The sequence below is a fragment of the Piliocolobus tephrosceles genome, chromosome 9 (genome assembly GCF_002776525.5).
Source record: "Piliocolobus tephrosceles isolate RC106 chromosome 9, ASM277652v3, whole genome shotgun sequence".
NCBI classification, from domain to species: domain Eukaryota; kingdom Metazoa; phylum Chordata; class Mammalia; order Primates; family Cercopithecidae; genus Piliocolobus; species Piliocolobus tephrosceles.
Genome location: NC_045442.1, coordinates 41,617,789 through 41,638,151, shown reverse-complemented (window position 1 = coordinate 41,638,151; position 20,363 = coordinate 41,617,789). Strand labels below are relative to the sequence as shown.

The window sequence follows — 20,363 nt, the reverse complement described above, 5'->3', positions numbered from 1 at the left end:
ATAGATAGATAGATAGATAGATAGATAGATAGATAGATAGATAGATAAAATTAAAATTAAGAGTTGAGTGTAAGTGTCCCTGTTTTCAGATCTGGCCTTGATGCGAACCTGGGCACCCCATGAAAGGGCCCTGGCTGACTTAGGCCATTTCCTAACATCTGGGACAACAAAGCTTCTTGGAAAGCCCATTTATTTGGTGTGCTAAAAGCTTTTCAACATAATGTGATCATAATCTTTTTGGCATGTGTTATAGAGCACATCTAGTCAGGCCTAAAAACCACAGTAACCTCATTAATATTCCCACTAAATATAGTGTCTGGTTGCTAAAGCAGGCTTCCACCAGCAGACAATACAAAGAATGTCTAAACATACATTCTGGCTGGGCACGATAGCTCACACCTGTAATTCTAGCACTTTAGGAGGCTGAGGCGGGCGGATCACTTGAAATCAGTAGCTCGAAACCAGCCTGGCCAACATGGTGAAATCCTGTCTCTACTAAAAATACAAAAAAAATTAGCCAGGCATGATGGTAGGCACCTTGGAACCCCAGCTACTTAGCAGGCTGAGGCAGGAGAATTGCTTGAATCTGGGAGGTGGAGGATGAAAGTGAGTCGAGATCACGCCACTGCACTCCAGCCTGGGCGACACAGCAAGACTCCATCTCAAAAAATAAATAAATAAAAATAAAGTTTTAGTTTTTCAACTATGAGCTGGAATGCTGTTGTTTAGAAAGCAGATGACAGATGCCTAGAAAATTAAAGTGGCAGCTAGGCGTGGTGGCTCATGCCTGTAATCCCAGCACTTTGAGAGGATGAGGTGGGTGGATCACCTGAGGCCAGGAGTTTGAGACCAGCCTGACCACCATGGCAAAACCCGTCTCCACCAAAAATACAAAATTAACCGGGCATGGTGGTGCGTGCCTGTAGTCCCAGCTACTTGGGAGGCTGAGGCAGGAGAATCGTTTGAACCTGGGAGGCGGAGGTTGCAGTGAGCCAAGATAGCGCCACTGGACTCCAGCCTGGGCAACAAGAGCGAAACTCTGTCTCAAAGAAATAAAAAAAAAAAAAAAAGAAAATTAAAGTGGCAGCCTGGGCGCAGTGGCGCACGCCTGTAATCCCTGCACTTTGGGAGGCCGAGGTGGGCGGATCACCTGAGGTCAGGAGTTCGAGACCAGCCTGACCAACGCAGAGAAACCCCGTCTCTACTAAAAATACAAAATTAGCTGGGTGTGGTGGCGCATGCCTGTAATCCCAGCTACTCGGGAGGCTGAGGCAGGAGAATTGCTTGAACCCAGGAGGCGGAGGTTGCAGTGAGCCGAGATCATACCACTGCACTCCAGCCTGGGCAACAAGAGCAAAACTCCATCTCAAAAAAATAAATAAATAAAAATAAACAAAATTAAAGTGGCAATGTGAAAACAGCTTTTCCACACCAACAAAGTTATCCAAAATTCTCAGATATAGTTATTAATTTTAGAAGCAATCTAGGGTAGATTTTTAAAAATCCAAGGGGAAACACTTGGGATTTTATTTTCTTTTTACCTTACAAAGGATGAGACTTACTTACCATTTTTCACATTCTCAAGTGCTAGGAGATGAAAGATTTTAAAATTACCTTTGTGCCCTTCCCACAGTTTAAGAACTTACTTATTTTCCCATAGCAAGGCTTCTGTGTCAATGCCTCTGCCATATGTTTATGGAGTGCAAAGAGTTCTGTGAGTGCTGCTCTGTTTAGCCCTAAGATAATGTTTTCATGAAACACAGAAGGGTGGGCTGACAGTATCCGGCACAGTCCGGTTTCCTGCTATGCTGCTTGGAAATGGGGCTGGAAGTATGGGTATAAATCAGTCCAAAACCAAGTGCTAATAGTAGAAAAGTATATCATATGGTGAACAAAGGGCAAGAAAATCGTTAAAAATGTGAAACGCATAACTATCATGCTATCAACCCCTGAGGGTAGAGAGGGGCAGAGCACCCTGGACATACCACAACCTCATGGGCCTCTGTTTCCCCTAGCCTATGAGGGGTTTGAACCAGCTCTTACAAACAGGAATAAGCATTCACCAAAAGACTGCCGACTTACTTCTGACACCTGACTTCTAGAGTTGAATCTGAATGTTCTACTGAGATAAGTAAGGCAATGGACATTTTTCCAATTCTTTATCTCATAAACAACCTCTACACTCAACTATGAGCAGGAAAGATGAATATTTAAATCACTGTAAAGAGTTTTCATATTAAAAATGATCACAAGTCCAAAGGAGGAGACATGAAAGAACAGAGAAGGACAGGAGAGTCGGAAGTCAGGACTTGGAAGGACAGCCTGGACAAAAGGTTCTATTCCATTCAAAGATCTTTATCTTTCTCTAGACAACCCAAACTCCCTTTAAAAAACTATTTCTAGTCAAGGGCTCTGAGACTCCCAAGTACTTCAAAATAAGCCCAGATAGGATTAGTTCAGATGATATTTGAACTCACTTCTGAGTGTTGCTTCTTCTAGGGTCAAGTCAAACATAGCTATAGACACAACTAGGAAGCTTTCAAGCCAGGTCAGGCAGGAACCACTAAGAGCAGCAAGATAAAGGCTGGGTTGTATGAATCCCAACTAAGGATAGGAGTAGAAATAGTCTGAGAACAGGTCATCTCACCCTCACTTCTTTTGCTATTGAGTCATTGTATATATTCCCGCTGTGGTCAGGAACAAAGTACCGTATTATCAACATTTCTGTTAGTATGGTTCCTAACGGAAATATGGGTCATATTAATCTTCATGTAGGCTAAAAATATATAGCCTTTGGTAGTCTACTAAATTTATGCCCAATATGTGTCTACTAAACAGAGAGAGAGAGAAAAAAAAAGATTAAATATATTAAGTACTTAAGGTACTTGCAAAGAATGGTACAATGGATAAAAGGCCATTAAATAAAAAATTGACTATTCTAAAGAACATGCTACTCAAAGCAAATATTTTGTGCTTTGCTATCACAATGCCCTTTTTGAGACAGGATCTTACTCTGTTACCCATGCTGGAGTGCAATGGCATGATCTCGGCTCACTGCAACCTCCACCTCCCAGGCTCAAGTGATTCTTCTGCCTCAGCCTCCTGAGTAGCTGAGATTACAGGCAAGTACCACTACCGTCTGGGTAACTTTTGTATTTTTATTAGAGATGGGGTTTCACCGTGTTGGCCAGACTGGTCTCGAACTCCTGACCTCAAATGATCCACCCGCCTCGGCCTCCAAAGTGCTGGAATTACACTTTGTAATGAGCCACATGCCAGCCACAATGTTCTTTAAATAAAAAGTATTAGAAAGTCCAAAATTGGCAAACTGAAAAGCGCCCGGGTTCCCAACATGAAGCTAAAACAGAGTCACGGGAACCCTTTGTCAATGGTGTACGGATTTCAACAATGATTTTTTCTTCTTATATGGAAACATTTTAGATGTGACAGATAATCTCAAATAATCAAAAGATAAAGAATTACAAATACTAAAGGGAATATTAACCACAACGTCAATGCCCCACTACTACATGGATATGCAGCTGCTATTTCCTTGCCCTGTCCCAAACCCTCTGTAGACAGAAAGTACATGGTAGATGGGATACACTTGGACAAAAGGGCCTAAGAGAAAGAGGGAAAAACAATCAACTGCTTATCAAGCTTCTGAATTTGAGCATGAAAGAAGGAAAGAAGCTGCAAACACAGTGTTTTTCTCAACTGGGTTCTCTAAAACATTATTTCCAACAAATGACACATTTTTCCATGATCAAAACAAATTTGTGAAAAACTGCATATTGCCTCCTTCTTGGGTCTTCACAATGAAGATTAGTATATGAAAGATTATAATACGTCACAGAATAAACCAGCCTTTCTTTAAACGAGTATTTCCAAACTCATTTGACTCAGCGAAATTTTTAAAATAAAAAATTTTTTCAATTTTTTAAATAAAATAAAAAATTAAAAAAATTTTTAAATAAAATAAAATCCCAGGAGACTCACGTTTTATGGAGCACACGTTAAGAAACATTGAGGAACTAATTCTAGGGACATTTTCCCTAGAATATGGGTAGAGAAGACCTGCCTGCTGAGACCTCTCTCCCTCCGCTTAAAAAATTCATATATGGCCGGGCACAGTGGCTCACACCTGTAATCCCAGCACTTTGGGAGGCCGAGGCGGGTGGATTACCTGGGCTCAGGAGTTCGAAGCCAGCCTGGTCAACATGGAGAAACCCTGTCTCCACTAAAAATACAAAACTTAGCTGGGCATGGTGGTGGGTATCTGTAATCCCAGCTACTGGGGAGGCTGAGGTGGGAGAATCGCTTGAACCCAGGATGTGGAGATTGCAGTGAGCCAAGATCGTGCCACTGCACTCCAGCCTGGGCAACAAAACGAGATTCCATCTCAAACAGCAACAGCAACAACAAAAATAAAAATAAGAATAAAAGCCTCATATATGAGCTTCAAGTCAGTGACAGGTTTAAAAAAAGAAAAAAAAAAGAACTCAAATAATTAACCAACTTTACCCCGATTTTGCCTGAAATATTTAACTCCTTTTATCACCTGAAATTCCAATTAGATTGTTTTTAATAAGCATGTTCCAGAAGAGTTCAAATATTAGTCATCCATGGTTTGACATAAATGAATGTGTTATCAGTGCTATTGTATATTGACAGAGTGCTTTTCAGTTTTCAAAAACACTTTCATTTACACACACACACACTTCCTTCAAGCTTTATACTAAGTGGTACAGTCAAGACTAAAACCCCAGACTGGCTGATTCTAGTCTAGTATCCTTTCTACTAGTAAAAATATTTCTATGGGATGAATTGGGAAACTATAACCAATGTATACGGCATGATGCATTTAAAGTTGTAAACATCTGATTTACAAATTTCTAGGGGACAACATGACCAAGCTGAGCTAGACAATGGTTGTGTTGGGGGGCAGGGGTAATTGCCTCAGATTTTTATAAACAGATTTTTCATATCTATCAAGTCATATGTTTTTCCTAGGCTAAGGGAGATTCAGCTGATTCTACATTTTAAAAATTTTCTCATGACCACACAGAGTAGACAAGGGTAGAAAACCGGCTACGTACAAGCATTACCCATTTTCAATGATCTCATTTGCACACTATAAAAATCTTTCATATGTAAATAACCTAGATTTCCATTACATTAAAAAAAAACTAGATTTAGCAAAGCTTTTATATCTTAAGAGTTCATTTGGCATCACTTCTAAAAATACCATTAGAACACAAAGAATGTGTACAGGTGCCATCTTTGGCTCTTATTGTGTTTAAATACTTTAAACTTAGTTTTTTACAGAAACACCATTCAAAGGAATGTAAGCAAAATTTAATCCTAAAGTGTATTTCATTTCAGGTTCAAAATCTTTTCATTATCAGAGAAATGATACTGGTATAAATACCACTTTCAAGACTAAAGTGAAAAAAGCCTTCAATCCTTTAAGTAACATACCCAGTTGTCTACATCTATAAAAGGAACTTAGTCTTTACATGTGTGTCTTGACCGACATCCAACCAGAATGTTGACAGATTGGCACCTATGTTAACTTTAAGTATCAGCTTCAACTATTTCATTTTCCTTATATCAAGGATACTTAGTGGAACTGAATAAATACTTTAAAAGGAAAAAAAAAAGAGCCAACAATTAGCCTTGACATATGATTAGGCCATAGCACAATTTAAATAGGCCAGGCTCAGCAATCATACAAATCAAAATCTGTCTGTACAGCCTAGTAACCTCCCAGAGCACCTCTTCAACTGTCATGGTTTCTCTGTGCAATGAAGTGTGAGGTAGTTAGGCTGGTGTTCTTATTACTTCCGGATAATGAAATCAAGCCTCTAAAGGTTAAGTAGCTTGCCCAAGGTCATACCACGATTGGAAAACAGCTAGGAATAGACCCAGATCTCTCAATTCCTAAGCCAGTACTTTTTTTTTTTTTTCTTAAACTACAGCAATGGTTCTCTAGGAGGTGGGGATAGAGTTGAGTATGGAATGTATCCCCCGCTTACATACTAAAGGTCATGCCTGTAACTGCCCCACCCTATTAGAGTTCTAGGGAGCCTCTGTCACCCACGAGTGTAACATACACTTCAAGTATGTGGAGGCAGAAGACGTGCTAAGAATTATGTGCTGAGTATCATACAACATTGATGTTGTCAATACATGGACAAATTACCAATTAGCCAATAACTAGTGAACATGAGCCATAAGTAAGCCTTAATTGATTTATTTCAAGACATTAATAACTTTTTTCCTTGGAAGTAAAAACTAAGGTATGAATCTGTGTCTTTTTTTTTTTTTCTTTGAGATAGGGTCTCACTGTGTCACCCAGGCTGGTACAATTGTAGCTCACTGCAGCCTCAAACTCCTGGGCTCAAGCGATCCTCCCATCCCAGCCTCCCAGGTAGCTGGGACTAGAGGCATGTGCCACTATTCCCGGCTAATTTGTTTTATTTTTGTAGATACTGGGTCTCACTATATTGTCCAGGTTGGTCTTGAACTCCTGGCCTCAAGTGATCCTTCCACCTTGGCCTCCCAAAGTTCTGGGACTACAAGTGTGAACCAGTGTGCCTGGCCCTATCTGTGTCATTTACAACAAAATGTTTCAGAGGCTAGGCCCATTGGTTCATGCCTGTTATCCCAGAGCTTTGGGAGGCCAAAGCAGGCGGATCACCTAGGGTTAAGAGTTTGAGACCAGCCTGGCCAACATGGTGAAACTCTGTCTCTAGTAAAAAAATACAAAAAATTAGCTGGGCGTAGTGGCAGGCACCTGTAATCCCAGCTACTCGGGGGGCTAAGGCAGGAGAATAGCTTGAACCTGGGAGGCGGAGGTTACTGTAAGCGGAGATCACGCCACTGCACTCAAGCCTGGGTGACACAGTGAGACTCCATCTCAAAAAAACAAAAACAAAAAACTTTCATAACACTAAAACTGCCAACATCTTTACTCAATTTCAAAAAAATTAAAGAGATGGGATCTCGCTTTGTCACCCAGGTTGGAGTTCAGTGGTGCAGTCACAGCTCACTGTAGCCTCAAGCTCCTGGGCTTAATAGATCCTCTTGCCTCAGTCTTCCAAGTAGCTAGGACTACTGGCATGTGTCCCCACACCTGGCTAATTTAAAAAAAAAAAATTTTTTTGGCGAGATGAGGGTCTTGTTATGTTGCCCAGGCTGGTCTTGAACTCCTGGCCTCAAGCTGAACTCCTGGGCTCAAGCTATCCTCCTACCTTAGCCTCCCAAAACATTAGGATTATAGGTGTGAGCCCCTGGATGAGCAGCAAGGCTCAGGAAGGGCGTCCAACGAAGAGAGCTCTGCCCTCAATTGTCAAGTATCTTCAGAAAGTTTCCAAACCTCACTTAGATTCTCCTGTGTACAAAACAAAGGGGGTTGGACCAGATCATACCTAAGGTTAAGTCCAACTTGAGTGTATTATAAGTGCCAAAAAACACTTTTGATATTCTAAACAGCGAAATCTAAATTTCTTTATTATTTGAGTGTCTTTAACTAAGTAGAAAAAGAAAGCTGTGCAAAGTGCCCTCTGGTGGACAGTTGGATATGTGAAAGAATGGTATGAAAGGTCTTCCATCTGGGCCACCTCTCTTTTTAATTTTTTTAAATTAAAAAAAATGTTTTTTTAAGAGAATGAGGTTTCGCTACATTGCCCAGGCTGGTCTCAAACTCCTGGCCTCAAGCAGTCCTCCCAGCTCAGCCTTCCAAAGTGCTGGGATTATAGGCATGAGCCACTGTGTCTGGCCTCTTGTGTCACCTCTCAATCATCATTCATTCACTATAATAACTCATTCATGCATTAATTCAAAAATAATTAATGTGTGCCCACTAGATGTCAGGCATTGTGTATACTGTAGTTAAACTGAAAGACACAGTTATTGCCCTCCTGAATTTGTATCATCTAACAGAGTAGATGGACATTAAACAAAGCATTATTTCATTATACTGGCATTTAATGCCACAAATGAATGCCAGACATGTATTATGACAACAATCTATGGGGGAGGTGTAAGCTCCAATGAAGAAAGGATTCTTAAAAATATCACAATTAAGCTGAGACCTGAAGGATAGGTGGGTATTAGCCAGGCACCGTATGTATAATGACCCTGAGAAATAGGGGAAAAGGCCAGCTGTGGCTGGCTCAAGGTAAGGAAGGGAGAAGTGAGTGTTAAGGCAGAAGTACATGGTACATGAAGGGTCATTTAGGCAATTTTAAGGAATTTGTTTGACCTTTATCCTAAGGGCAGTGGAACATAATCAAAAGGTTTAAAGGAGTGAAAAGACATGAGTAAATTGTGAGTATAAAAAGCTCGCTCTGGTTGCTATGTAAAAAATGACTTGGAGATGGGATAAAATTGAATTGGGAGCCCAGGGGAAGATATTCTGGATGTCCAGGTGAGAGATGACTCTAGATGTCTAGTATTCAGGCTTCCATGGCTGCTTCCAGTCTTTGCCCTAATATATGTCCTCCTACTTGATTCTGCACATTAGTAAGTGCCTGCTGTGTGCCAAGCACTTCCATTCTGAGCAAAAGTGACAGAATTAAGATCATAGCAGCTCTGTGAGGAACTCCCAGCAGAAGAAGCCTCTTCCACTTCTTTTAGTCCTCCCACATTGCTGATGTGTACATTTATCGACCTACTCCAACAAGAGGGACTCTAATCACAGCTATAGCAGGGTTCAGAAGTTTCCCCCAAGAGCCTGGGCTACTTTGTTCCTGTGACTTTGAAGAGTGCAGGTTAAATAAGTAGGATCCTCTCTATATTATGAGCTGAGTAATTACAGAGAATAAATAAAGTGTATTCCCTATAACCATTCCACTATTGTTATTATGCTTATGATCTTCTTATTGCAGACTTAAAGGCTGTACATTAAAACACTGCTATGTTCCTTAAGACATGAAATATGGGATGATTAAAAAAATGCCTCTGTGTTCTAAAACTGATTGTGATGGCTACACAATTATGTAAATATACTAAAAAACATGCAATTGTACACTTTAAGTGGGTGAACTGTATGCTATGTGAATAGCATAAAACAGCTCAACAAAGCTGTTATAAACAACAAAAACACCTCTTCCTTAAAGATCATGAGATTATGGATGAGTGACATGACAGCAGAGATGAAAGTACCAAATCTACAGGATAACATAGATAAATTAAATAATATAAATGGTGCATACTGACATATTTTATACTCATAAGCAAGCCAAAAATCTCTAAGATGGTGAGAAATCAAATCTACAAAGCTTGTATTTCTCCCATGAAACACTCCATATAAAATGCTTGGCCAAAGATCAATGACAATAATAAACATATAAATTCTCAAAAGAGATATCTTTTTTGGAAAAAGTTGGTTGGATACAAAAGAGGTAAAGGAGATATACCAGTCAATTTCTTCTTCATGTACCTTCCACAGTGTACACAAGAAAGGTGCAACCTGAGGGGACACACCTCATATGGCCCTACTGCGTTCACTGTCCCAACACTTAATGAATTGTCTCACTCAATGGTCAGGCATTGCTGCTCTGCAGGTGGCCCCCTCCCACTATCCTTGAGGGATAAGGGCTGCAAACAGGAAGTAAGTGACCCTTCAATGCCATCTCTAGTTTTAAAAATTCACAGCATCTATATTTATAATGATGCAGACAGTAAAGGAGGATGCTTTGAGTAAAAAGGTAATAAAGGTTGATGCTACTTAAAATAGTCAAGGTATTGGTTTAAAGCCAACTCTGGGGTCACATCACAAGGCAGGAGATGAATGCTATGACCAAAGACTGAAGTTCTCTGTAGAGTCCGCAGCACTCAATAGTGCTTTATTTTCCTGAGGAGATATAAGACTTAGCCACTACATAATCATCACATAATAATCCATGATTTATTATTATTATTATTTTGAGACAAGGTCTTGTTCTGTTGCCCAGGCGGGAGTACAGTGCCATGATCACAGCTCATTGTAGTTTCGACCTCCTGGGCTCAAGCAATCCTCCCTCCTCAGCCTCCCCCCATAGCTGGAATCACACAGGCATGTGTCACCATACTTGGCTAATCAAAAAAAATTTTTTGTGTGTAGAGATGGGGTCTCCGTATGTTGCCCAGGTTGGTCTCGAATTTCTGAGCTCAAGTGCTCCTGCCACTTTGGCCTACAAATCAAAATGCTGGGATTATAGACATGAGCCACTGTGCCTGGCCTACTCATGTTCATTGATATGGGAAAGTAAATAAAGGTCTCAAAGTAGAGGAAGAAAAAAGAAGGAAGAAGAAGGAGGAAGGAAGAAAAAGGAGAAAGAGAAGAAGGAAAGAAAGAAGAGAGAGAAGAAAGGAGGAGGAGAGGGGGAAGGAAAAAGGAAGGAAGGGGAAGGAAGGAAGGAGGGGGGGGGGGGGGGGAAGGAAGGAAATGACTGTGGCACCTTGGAATCTGTAATAGCAAGGAAAAGGGACTGTGTACACAGGTGGACATGTGCTCCTGACTTTTGGTACTGCAAGTTTCAGAACCTTTCCATGAGATATCAGACTACTACTAAAAACCTGGAGGGGTTATTCAGGAAACAAGGTTTGCCTAGTGATAGAAATTATCTGTAGACAATCATGGATGATCATTTTTTCTGAAAAAGAAAAATGGCATTACCTAAGGAAATACAAATGTGCTTATATGAAATGGGAGCTCTCTGGAAAGCTTAAATGTAAGCTTTACGAGAAAGATGAATAAAAATAAAACCATGAATAAACCTAAAAATGTATCTATGAAAGGTATAGTTAACAGAAGCTCAAAATGCCAGAGGCAATAAAATAAAGTACTACTGGCTATATTCTGAGCAAGAAGAAAACGAAGGGGACAGAGTAACAGTTTGGGGGAAGGGAGTATAATGTTCACAGATGAACAGTGAAAAAGGAGCGCAACTCAAGATGGAACTTGGCTTGCGTCTCATAATAAAGAAAGGATGTTGGGCTGGGTGCAGTGGTTCAAGCCTGTAATCCCAGCACTTTGGGAGGCTGAGGCAGGTAGATCACTTGAGCCCAGGAATTTGAGCCCAGCCTGGGCAATATGGTAAAACCTTATTTCTACCAAAAATACAAAAAAATCAGCCAGGCATGGTGGTATGCACCTGTGATCCCAGCTACTGGGGAGGCTAAGGTGGGAAAATCACTTGAGCCCAGGAGGTTGAAGCTGCACTCCAGCCTGGGTGCCAGGGTGAGACCCTGTCTCAAAATGAAAAGAAAACGGAAGGAAACGGGAGGGGAGGGGAGGAGAGAGTGGGGGAAGAGATCTCCATATTGGTCAGAGCAAACAAAGAAGAGGGAGCTGGTCCCTAACGGGAAAAAGGGAGGGTAGGGACTTTGCCACTTTCAATTACTTCCAATATTCCCCTCAGATGACTCTCATCCCAGGGCACTGAAGAAACTGTTGGGTCCTTTCCCAGTGTCACATGGAAGCAGCAGTCTTGTGCCCACTGAAACAGTCCCACCATACACATACACAGTGTACATACTGCTTTCTAGTCTGGGCTTCTCACCAATCTCATGGGCTATTACTATTACCTTCACTGTACACTGAAGCTCAGAATTTAAGTGACCTGCCCAAGGTCCACGTAACCCAAGGGAGAGAACAAGACCAGATCTAGACCCAGGCCATCTGACTCAGGACCAGTGCTTTTTTCACTAACCACTGAATTTTTTTTTTTTTTTTTTTTTTTTTTTTGAGACGGAGTCTTGCTCTGTGGCCCAGGCTGCAGTGCAGTGGCCGGATCTCAGCTCACTGCAAGCTCCGCCTCCCGGGTTTATGCCATTCTCCTGCCTCAGCCTCCCGAGTAGCTGGGACTACAGGTGCCCGCCACCTCGCCCGGCTACTTTTTTGTATTTTTTAGTAGAGATGGGGTTTCACTGTGTTAGCCAGGATGGTCTCGATCTCCTAACCTCGTGATCCGCCCATCTCGGCCTCCCAAAGTGCTGGGATTACAGGCTTGAGCCACTGCGCCCGGCCACCACTGAACTTTTTTGCTACTTCTTCAACAGAGCAACTTTTAAAACTCAAGCTATAAAATATTAACAAAAATCAATATTAAGTACATTTGTAGCAAGATGAATACTTGCTGGTTAAATACTTGTCGACCTGCTATAAGGATCTGGCTTTTCAGAAATAAAATTTCATTTAATCTTCAGACCATCCCCAGGAAGGAGTTACAGATGAGGACCTGAGGCTTCTGGCCTTAAGTAACTTGCTTGGGCTTGACAGTGACTGACTGAAGCAGCAAAGGTTTAAATGTATTGGAATCTGTTCTTGCTCCAAATTCCCTACTCTTTCCACTACAACTGGCTGCTACCTTAAAGTGTTCACCAAAGGCTACTCTGAGATATAGACAGTATATGGTTAACCCAATTATAGCAAGCAGAAAAGTCAATGGTTTTCCTGAGCCCTGAGAAGTTTGATGTCCCGAACACATTTTCATAGTATGTTCAACAGTCATGCTAACAAAAGCAAAGCCATTTCTCTCCTTTTTAGCCTAGTTCTAATCTTGTGGGAAGAAATACTGAGGGCCTGAGCCTCGCAGTAGTTGTGAGAATAGTGGTAGGCAACCAAACAAATAAATAAATACCTGAATTTATTCTGATTCTTACAGGGGCTCAATGCCTACTATAAATCCTTGGGGCAAGCATATCTCCCTCTACTAAGGAATAGGACAGGAGGTCAGTAGGATGGAGGCAAAGGGAAGGCAGAGACATGGGGAAATGGAGACCTCCTCTAGATTTTATTATTTCCAGGATCTACTTCCTGTACAGTCACTAGTTCTGGCTTTAGAGAACAAAGAAAGCTACTTCCATATAAATAAGAAGCCAAGGCTCTTCAGATTAAGTTCATTGCCTAGGTTCACCTGTGATGGTCGCGATAGAGGTCTCGATGTAATGGAATCTGGTACACAACTCCCAAATGTACAGACACAAGCACGTCTACCAGCAACAGCAGCAGAAGTTAAAAGAACCCTCAAGTGGCACCACGTGTTAATTCAACAAAGGTTTATCAAGCATCAATGACTAAATCGAGCAACGGGTAAATACTGGGGATCAGACTGAGAATGAGACAGCACCACGCCCATCTTTGTGGAGCTTACAGTCGTGTGGGGGATTACAGTTACAAAAGGGCATGCTCAGATTGCTACGGATATTTAAAAACCAGGAATGGAGTTGAATCTTTATTATGCTTTTGTATCTCCATGAATTTAAAGAGTGTTTCAAAATTCTAAATTATTTTATTCATTTTAATTAAATTAAAAACCAAACCACTACCACTTACTCTCAGGAAGCTCAGTGAAGTAGCAAATAGAATATTTATTCTAAGTCCTGGCTCTTGTACTTTTTGATCAGATATATGTCTTAACAAAACTATAATCCTGAATATGAAAAATCCATCACCAGTTAAAATTTTTACCTAAGAAACTTGCCTGCTACACAAAATGAGTCAAAGTTGACTGTAGAGGATATCATGTGAAACTTCATATGGAACAGATTTACTACTTTATTAACTCTAGTCCAGTGTGTGCCCCAAGAACATTCTTTACTAGAAGAATTAATAGTCACTGTACCGTTGCACAGGCAGGTGTTCAAGACTTGGTGCTATTCTCCTACATGCTCTTTTCATTTATTAATACAGGGTCCAGATTGGCTCTTACTGCCTTCCATACCCCTAAGCTTCCCAACAGTGGCAAAGCTGGGATTCAAGGAATTTAAACTCATGCCAATCTACAAAATCAATTAAGTACACCAACTGCCTAAAACTCTACTTCATGCCCCCTCTTTACATCAGAGGTAGCACTCTTAATGTCTCTAGAGGGCAGGCAGGTAACACCGATGAACAACATGGCCGGTAATGCATACGCATCTATGGTGTAAGCAGGAGAAACAGAGGGAATTGAAGAGGAGACTGAAGGGAAAAGCAGCTATTTGATTCCAATGATTGCCACAATGTATGATCTTGCATTTTCTTTTCTTTTCTTTTCTTTTTTCTTTTTTTAAGACGGAGACTAGCTCTGTTGCCCAGGCTGGAGTGCAGTGGCGCGATCTTGGCTCACTGCAAGCTCTGCCTCCCGGGTTCATGCCATTCTCCTGCCTCAGCCTCCCGAGTGGCTGGGACTACAGGCGCCCACCACCACGCCCAGCTAATTTTTTTTGTATTTTTAGTAGAGACAGGGTTTCACCCTGTTAGCCAGGATGATCTCAATCTCCTGACCTCGTGATCCACCTGCCTCAGCCTCCCAAAGTGCTGGGATTACAGGCGTGAGCCACCGGGCCCGGCCATCTGACAATTTTCAAACCAGAAGTTCAACATCTCATATATACTCCTGAATGTTTAAATGTTAATCTAAGTTTCTTTGTTGTTTGTTTTAAGGGCACTATGTAGGTCAAGCAGGTCACCAGCTCTCCACCTCTGCTAACACACTGTCAGTGTCATCTTCTGAACAGCACTAGTTTGGTATGCTAAATTTTGCAAGATTATTTTCATAAGTGTAACATCACTCTGGGAATGGGTGAGGCAGAAGATTCCTTAATGCCTTAAACATCAGTGGTGCTGTCTTCTTCAGGCAGCCTAGATGGACTCATGGACTAATGCCATGCAAGGTAGAGCTGCTCACTTACGATCATAAGATGCCTTTCTTCCCAGGAAACCACAGAACAAACCTCTTTTCTCTCCCATAGCAGTTCCACCCTAAGTAGGTGCTTACCCGTTTGTCAATGTCATTGTGCTGAAGCTGCACAAAACGAGCACTGATGGCTGCGATGTAACTCTGCTGATTGGAGAATGCCACGCGGCCAGCACCTTTGGGGTACTTCAGCTCTGGGTCCGTATCAATGCCAGCATAGCAGACACCACCGTACAAACGGTCCATGATCATTGCCAGTTCAACTGCAAAAAACAAAACAAAACATGGACGTGTATAAATATTTGGGAGGTACTCTTGCCCAGGAGAAGGAAGAATTATTTAGAGATCATGCAATGTAATTAAGAAAAGGAAAACGCATGTTAAGTATCAAGAAGACTGTCCACACCAGTCTTACAACTCAAGTAGGGAAGGTCCTAATAGGGTGTTTTGCAATAAAATGGAAAAAAAATTGGGAATTTACACACATACACACAAGAATTTATATAATCAGAACTTTAGCAGTAGTACTGAAGAAACGAACTACCAGTAATCCTCCTGTTCTAATTTCTAACTGGTTAGTCCAGTGGAATGTGCCTTGGGTAGGCAAGACATTTCACGCTGCCCTAACAAGTTAATAAGAAACAGTCCTACTTACTAACCTCTAAGACTAAAAGAAATTACTAGTGTTACACTACTATATTAGGACTAAGCTATAGAAAGGATTAACTGCTTGTTTTAACTAGAGACAATTTATTTACAGCCTTAAAGTAAATCTCCACAATTTAAAAAAGTAAAGATTTTAGAGTATATTCTAATCCAACTGTGAACTCTTCATACTAACCTCTCCCATTGAATTCTAAATAATAATACTAGTAATGATAATAGCCACAATAAACATTTACTGAGCACTTACAACCTACCACAGAGCACTAAGGTGCTACACGAATAGTAAAAACATACCCATGCTGCACCTTGCTATAGATCCAGAGGTGTGGCCTGTACTCCTTGTCACATTTCTTCTAAATATGCCTTTGTTTGTTTGTTTACTGAGACAGAGTCTCGCTCTGTCACCCAGGCTGGAGTGCAGTGGTGTGATCTTGGCTCACTACAACCTCCCCAGTTCAAGTGATTCTCCTGCCTCAGCCTCCCGAGTAGCTGGGATTACAGGCATGCGCCACCACACTTGGCTAATTTTTTGTATTTTTAGTAGAGATGGGGTTTCACCATGTTGGCTAGGCTGGTCTTGAACTCCTGACCTCAAGTGATCCACCAGTCTTGGCCTCCCAAAGTGGTGGGATTACAGGCGTGAGTCACCATGCCTGGCCTAAATATGCCTTTATATTGGTATAGTTACAAAACAATAAAGGTACCATTAGAAAAACATGTAGCACTTACCTGCATACCAGATTGTCTGAAGGCAATTGTTTACTTGATAGTGGACAGCACCTTCTCCAGGTATGACCATTCCTTTTAGGCTATTCACATAGTATAAGTCCAAAAGACTCAGCACTACCCCTGGGAAGTGACCCAAGAACCTGTTTCAACACCTATATATGGTATTTGGAAAGGAGAAGACAGGGAAGACAGACAATGACCTGGGCCACAGCCAATGTGCAAAGATCATCACATAGTAGAGCTCCACAGCAATCAGTATCTGGGGAGGTGGAGAGCAGCACAACTCTTCTCTTCTAGGAGAAGAGTTCTGCAGAATGTACAAAGGGTGAAGGGCTGAACAGTATAAGAACTCCACTAGATATCTATGAACAAAAGGAAAGCCAAGCATTACTGGTTTCTGTACTATGAAACTGCTGAAGCAAGAAGTAAAACTGTGTTGCTACGTCAGAGAGGCTATCTTTACACTTCTCCAAAAGTTCTTTACATACCAGATTGCCTATTGGTGACTATCTTCTAACTGCCTGTTTTTAATAGGAAGGACAACCTATAAATAACCAACAAGTAATTTTCAGAAAGTGAGAAAATAAGCTAGTAAGAACAAAGCCTAAGAGTAAGCGCCATTAAAGACAGAGCAGCAGAAAGTTATCTCAATTATACCACTATGGTCAGAATTACTAAGCCATATCAGCCAAGGGAGCATTGTCTGTTAAAACCAAGTAGATGCTTACTGCAGTCTGGGGGCAGGATCCAGGAATCACATTCAAACAATGTAATAGGAATTGTGCGCATACCCTGAATATCAGAGATCCTTATACTTCATCCCAACAACCTCTGATGGTTTGAGGATCTCCTCATATGGCTATTACTGCAGTAACAGAGACCAAGAAACTGAAGGCAGAATTAATTGTTAATTGCAGTCATTAATGCATTTCCCTTATTGGTTGAATGGATTTAGTGAAATAAGTAACCTCAGGACCCTATAACTTAAATACTAATTTTCAAAAGACAAGGCTTCCTCTGTAGTGAAATAAGAGATGTAACAATCTCCAAGCCTGGTGAACGGCCAGGAAAAGAATGCTGGCAAGGAATTGAATGGCACTTGTCTTCCACCATAGGAAGGACTCAATAAAGTGCCTGATTTAGAAAGAAGGCACGAGTGGTAAGCTGGAAACTCCAGCTAAGCAGGAGAGTTACTGTAACCACAGATTTTTCTACACCACAGTGTTCTCCAAAAAATCTTCAGGATCTTCTGATGCCAGAGAAGCACAAACATTCCATTACTTTGTGAATCTATCTGTTTGAAATCATCTGCACGTTCCAAGGATTAGATCATGACTGATGTTGCCAACTGGCAGTTAAGTACTTTTGATAGGAAGCAGAAACCCTCATCTGCTTATGCTCTTATGAAAACTAATTATAAATAAATAATTTCCATTTATGAACTTATATGTAGTTGCTTTTTTGGCCACCAAAAAGTCTGCAGACATTTGAGTCAATTAGGTCTCACTTAAGTGAAGGGCAATTTGTTGAGAAGCTAGAAGAAACCAAGGTGACTTAAGAAGAGGTCTTTGGGAGAAGAATATGAAAGTTTCCCATCTCTCTCTCTACCCTCATCTATATTTTAACTACAGAAAGTCTAATACTATGACCACCCTTGAAGAGAAGTAAACAGTAGTCAAACAGCTGCTGTTTGTATTTGGTCTTCTGCTCAACCAGTAAGTCTTCATTCAACATACTTCCTGCAGGCTGAACTCATTTAAGTACTAAACAGAATTTCTAGTCCTCATTTGAAACCATCCTCTGCAGAGGGCAAAGACAAAGTAGCTCCCAGGAGCATGTTCTTAACATTTAACCTGAGGAAGATAAGGGTACCAGAGCAGGGCATAGAGGTGAAGGAATCCAGAGTTCACATAGAGGTGAAAACAGGTATACAGTCCACAAGGAAGTCAAGACTTTCCAAACCGCTTTTTATTTTCTTTCCCATCCAGACAGTGCTCATGGGTCTGTCTGGTCATGGTGGGAAGATGGCAGGTCTAATAGCTATGGTTCAAGGGTATACCGTACTTTGGACAAGATGGTCTGTGATCCTAAGACAACTTAAGTTGTCTCATGAACAACTTCCATGGTAGCAGCAACACAATGAGTCTAATCCACATGCTGGCTCTTGTGATGAGAGTCACTGTGCCACAGACTGGAGGGGCAAACTAGAATACTGCAGCAATGTGGAGCACATAGCATCCCCATGAATTCCTTGGATTGTGATGACTACATCTCTGGAGTTGAATATAGGCTTCAATTATGGTTCCTTGGATTTGCTCCTGATTCTTTTTTTTTTTGTTTTTGAGATGGAATCTTGCTCTGTTGCCCAGGCTGGAGTGCAGTGACGCAATCTCAGCTCACTGCAACCTCCACCTCCTGTGTTTAAGCAATTCTCCTGCCTCAGCCTCCTAAGTAGCTGGGATTATAGGTGTGCAGTCACCATGCCTGACTAATTTTTATATTTTCAGTAGAGATGGGGTTTTGCCATATTGGCCAGGCTGGTCTTGAACTCCTGACATCAGGTAATCTGTAAAGGCATGAGCCACCGCTCTTGGCCTGCTCCTGATTCTTTACAAAGATGTGAAAGAGTCTTTAGTTCACCAGAGAGGAAACCCATGATGACTCCTCCCAGCCCTGCTTCACCTCAGGGCCCTATTTATATCATTTAATGATAATATATTTCAAAGCCAGCTAAGGCAATATGTGAACTCGAGATACTGGACAGCCAAATGAGATAGAGTAGAAATGAGGATTCCAGAGGAAAATAACACATTCGTCTTTACAGATTCTAAACTGTGAATCTAGAATCCGTATTTCTTCTCTTTGGAAATAAGGACAAAACAGATAGGCAAGAGGCATAGAGCACCTTAAGATATCAAAGAGGTCTCGTCTCGACTTCTGAAAGCGGGAAGATTAAACTTGACGAGGGCTTCCTAGGTTTACCACAATTGTCAAGTTGGTTCAAGGGCAATTCACACACTTCAAGGGGAAGAAGTGTGCTCATAAGCTTCTGCTCTGCATCAGATATGTTGGGAAGTTAAGAATATTTTCAAATAGATGGTATGAACAATGAACTAAATCAGACAGAGTGCACTGGTACCAAGTTGACTGTTACTACTGTTACTGAGACAACATCTCAGATCTCAGCTTAATAAAGCATCTTTCTTTTGACCTGAGAAAGACCAATTACTCTATCTGAACTCTGCTTCATCATCTCTAAAGCACAGTCTACCACTTATAATCTCGCAGGGTTATTGTGAGAACTAAACACCCATGAGAGCTCTGGGCACACTGCTAAGGACAGAGTAGTATTCAAATGTTTAGTTTTGTCCAGGGCTCTTGCCCCACTCCCACCCTGTGAATCTCTGCTTAACATATAAGTTGGCCTGGTTTCTGCTCTGTAAGTATCAATTCATCACAGTGTTATTTTGGCTTTATGCTAACACCATATCAGCCTGCCACTGATATGGCAAAGTTTGACATCAGCTATGGATGAGGATTTGCTTTTGGTACAGAGGGAGGACACAAACACATACTAACATTAGAAAATCCTTATCCCTAAAGGTAATACAATTAATCAAGTCAGTATGCCAAATCTGGAGTTTATCCAGGACAACCCATACTGAACTTAGGACATGGTGAAAAAGCTTCTACTGTTGAAAAACTTGATACAGGATGGTTTCTGCCTGCAACCACTTCATAAAACAACAATAAAGGATAGGGTTATAATACTCCTGTTTCCTAAATCACAAATCAGGATATGGTTTCTAATACATGTGAACTATGAAATGTTTATACAAAATGTCTGAAATAAATGATCTTAGAAAAATTTAGGATATATGTTCTCTAGATATATGCCATATATCTCTGAATATTTACTTCAGAAATTTTTACCTCCCACAGAAAAACCATCCTCACAACAGTCAGGGCAGGTGGGGAAAGACAGAAAGAAATTTCAGGATTCATCACAGAATATTAGTAGGGGAGAAAAAGAAAGGAAAGAATTATCAGAGCAATTGTTAGGAAAGATGGGACCGAAAGATGAACGAGCAAACAGTAGGCTGTGGGGACTCAGATGAGCACTCTCTCGAGATCGATCTGTTTTGCAGGGCCTAAGGAAGTCATGAAGTAATCAACAATTCATATGCTTCTAATGAGAAAGACTGAAAGTTTTTCCAGCCTGATCAAGGTTGGGAATGAATGGATCCAAAAGCTTGGTCACTGAGGCAGTCCTCCAATCAGATGCCAAAACCAAGA

The 20,363-nt window shown here is 41.2% G+C and overlaps 1 protein-coding gene across 3 annotated transcripts in view; it reads right to left on the bottom strand.

The window, feature by feature from the left end:
- The window catches only part of CPEB3 (cytoplasmic polyadenylation element binding protein 3), a 256,834-nt gene that overhangs the window by 18,247 nt on the left and 218,224 nt on the right, over positions 1-20,363 (bottom strand). For all 3 annotated transcript variants that reach the window (XM_023226243.1, XM_023226245.1, XM_023226244.2), the window contains exon 9: positions 14,754-14,935. In XM_023226243.1, coding sequence (XP_023082011.1) covers positions 14,754-14,935 — 182 coding nt within the window. The remainder of the gene's footprint in view (positions 1-14,753; positions 14,936-20,363) is intronic.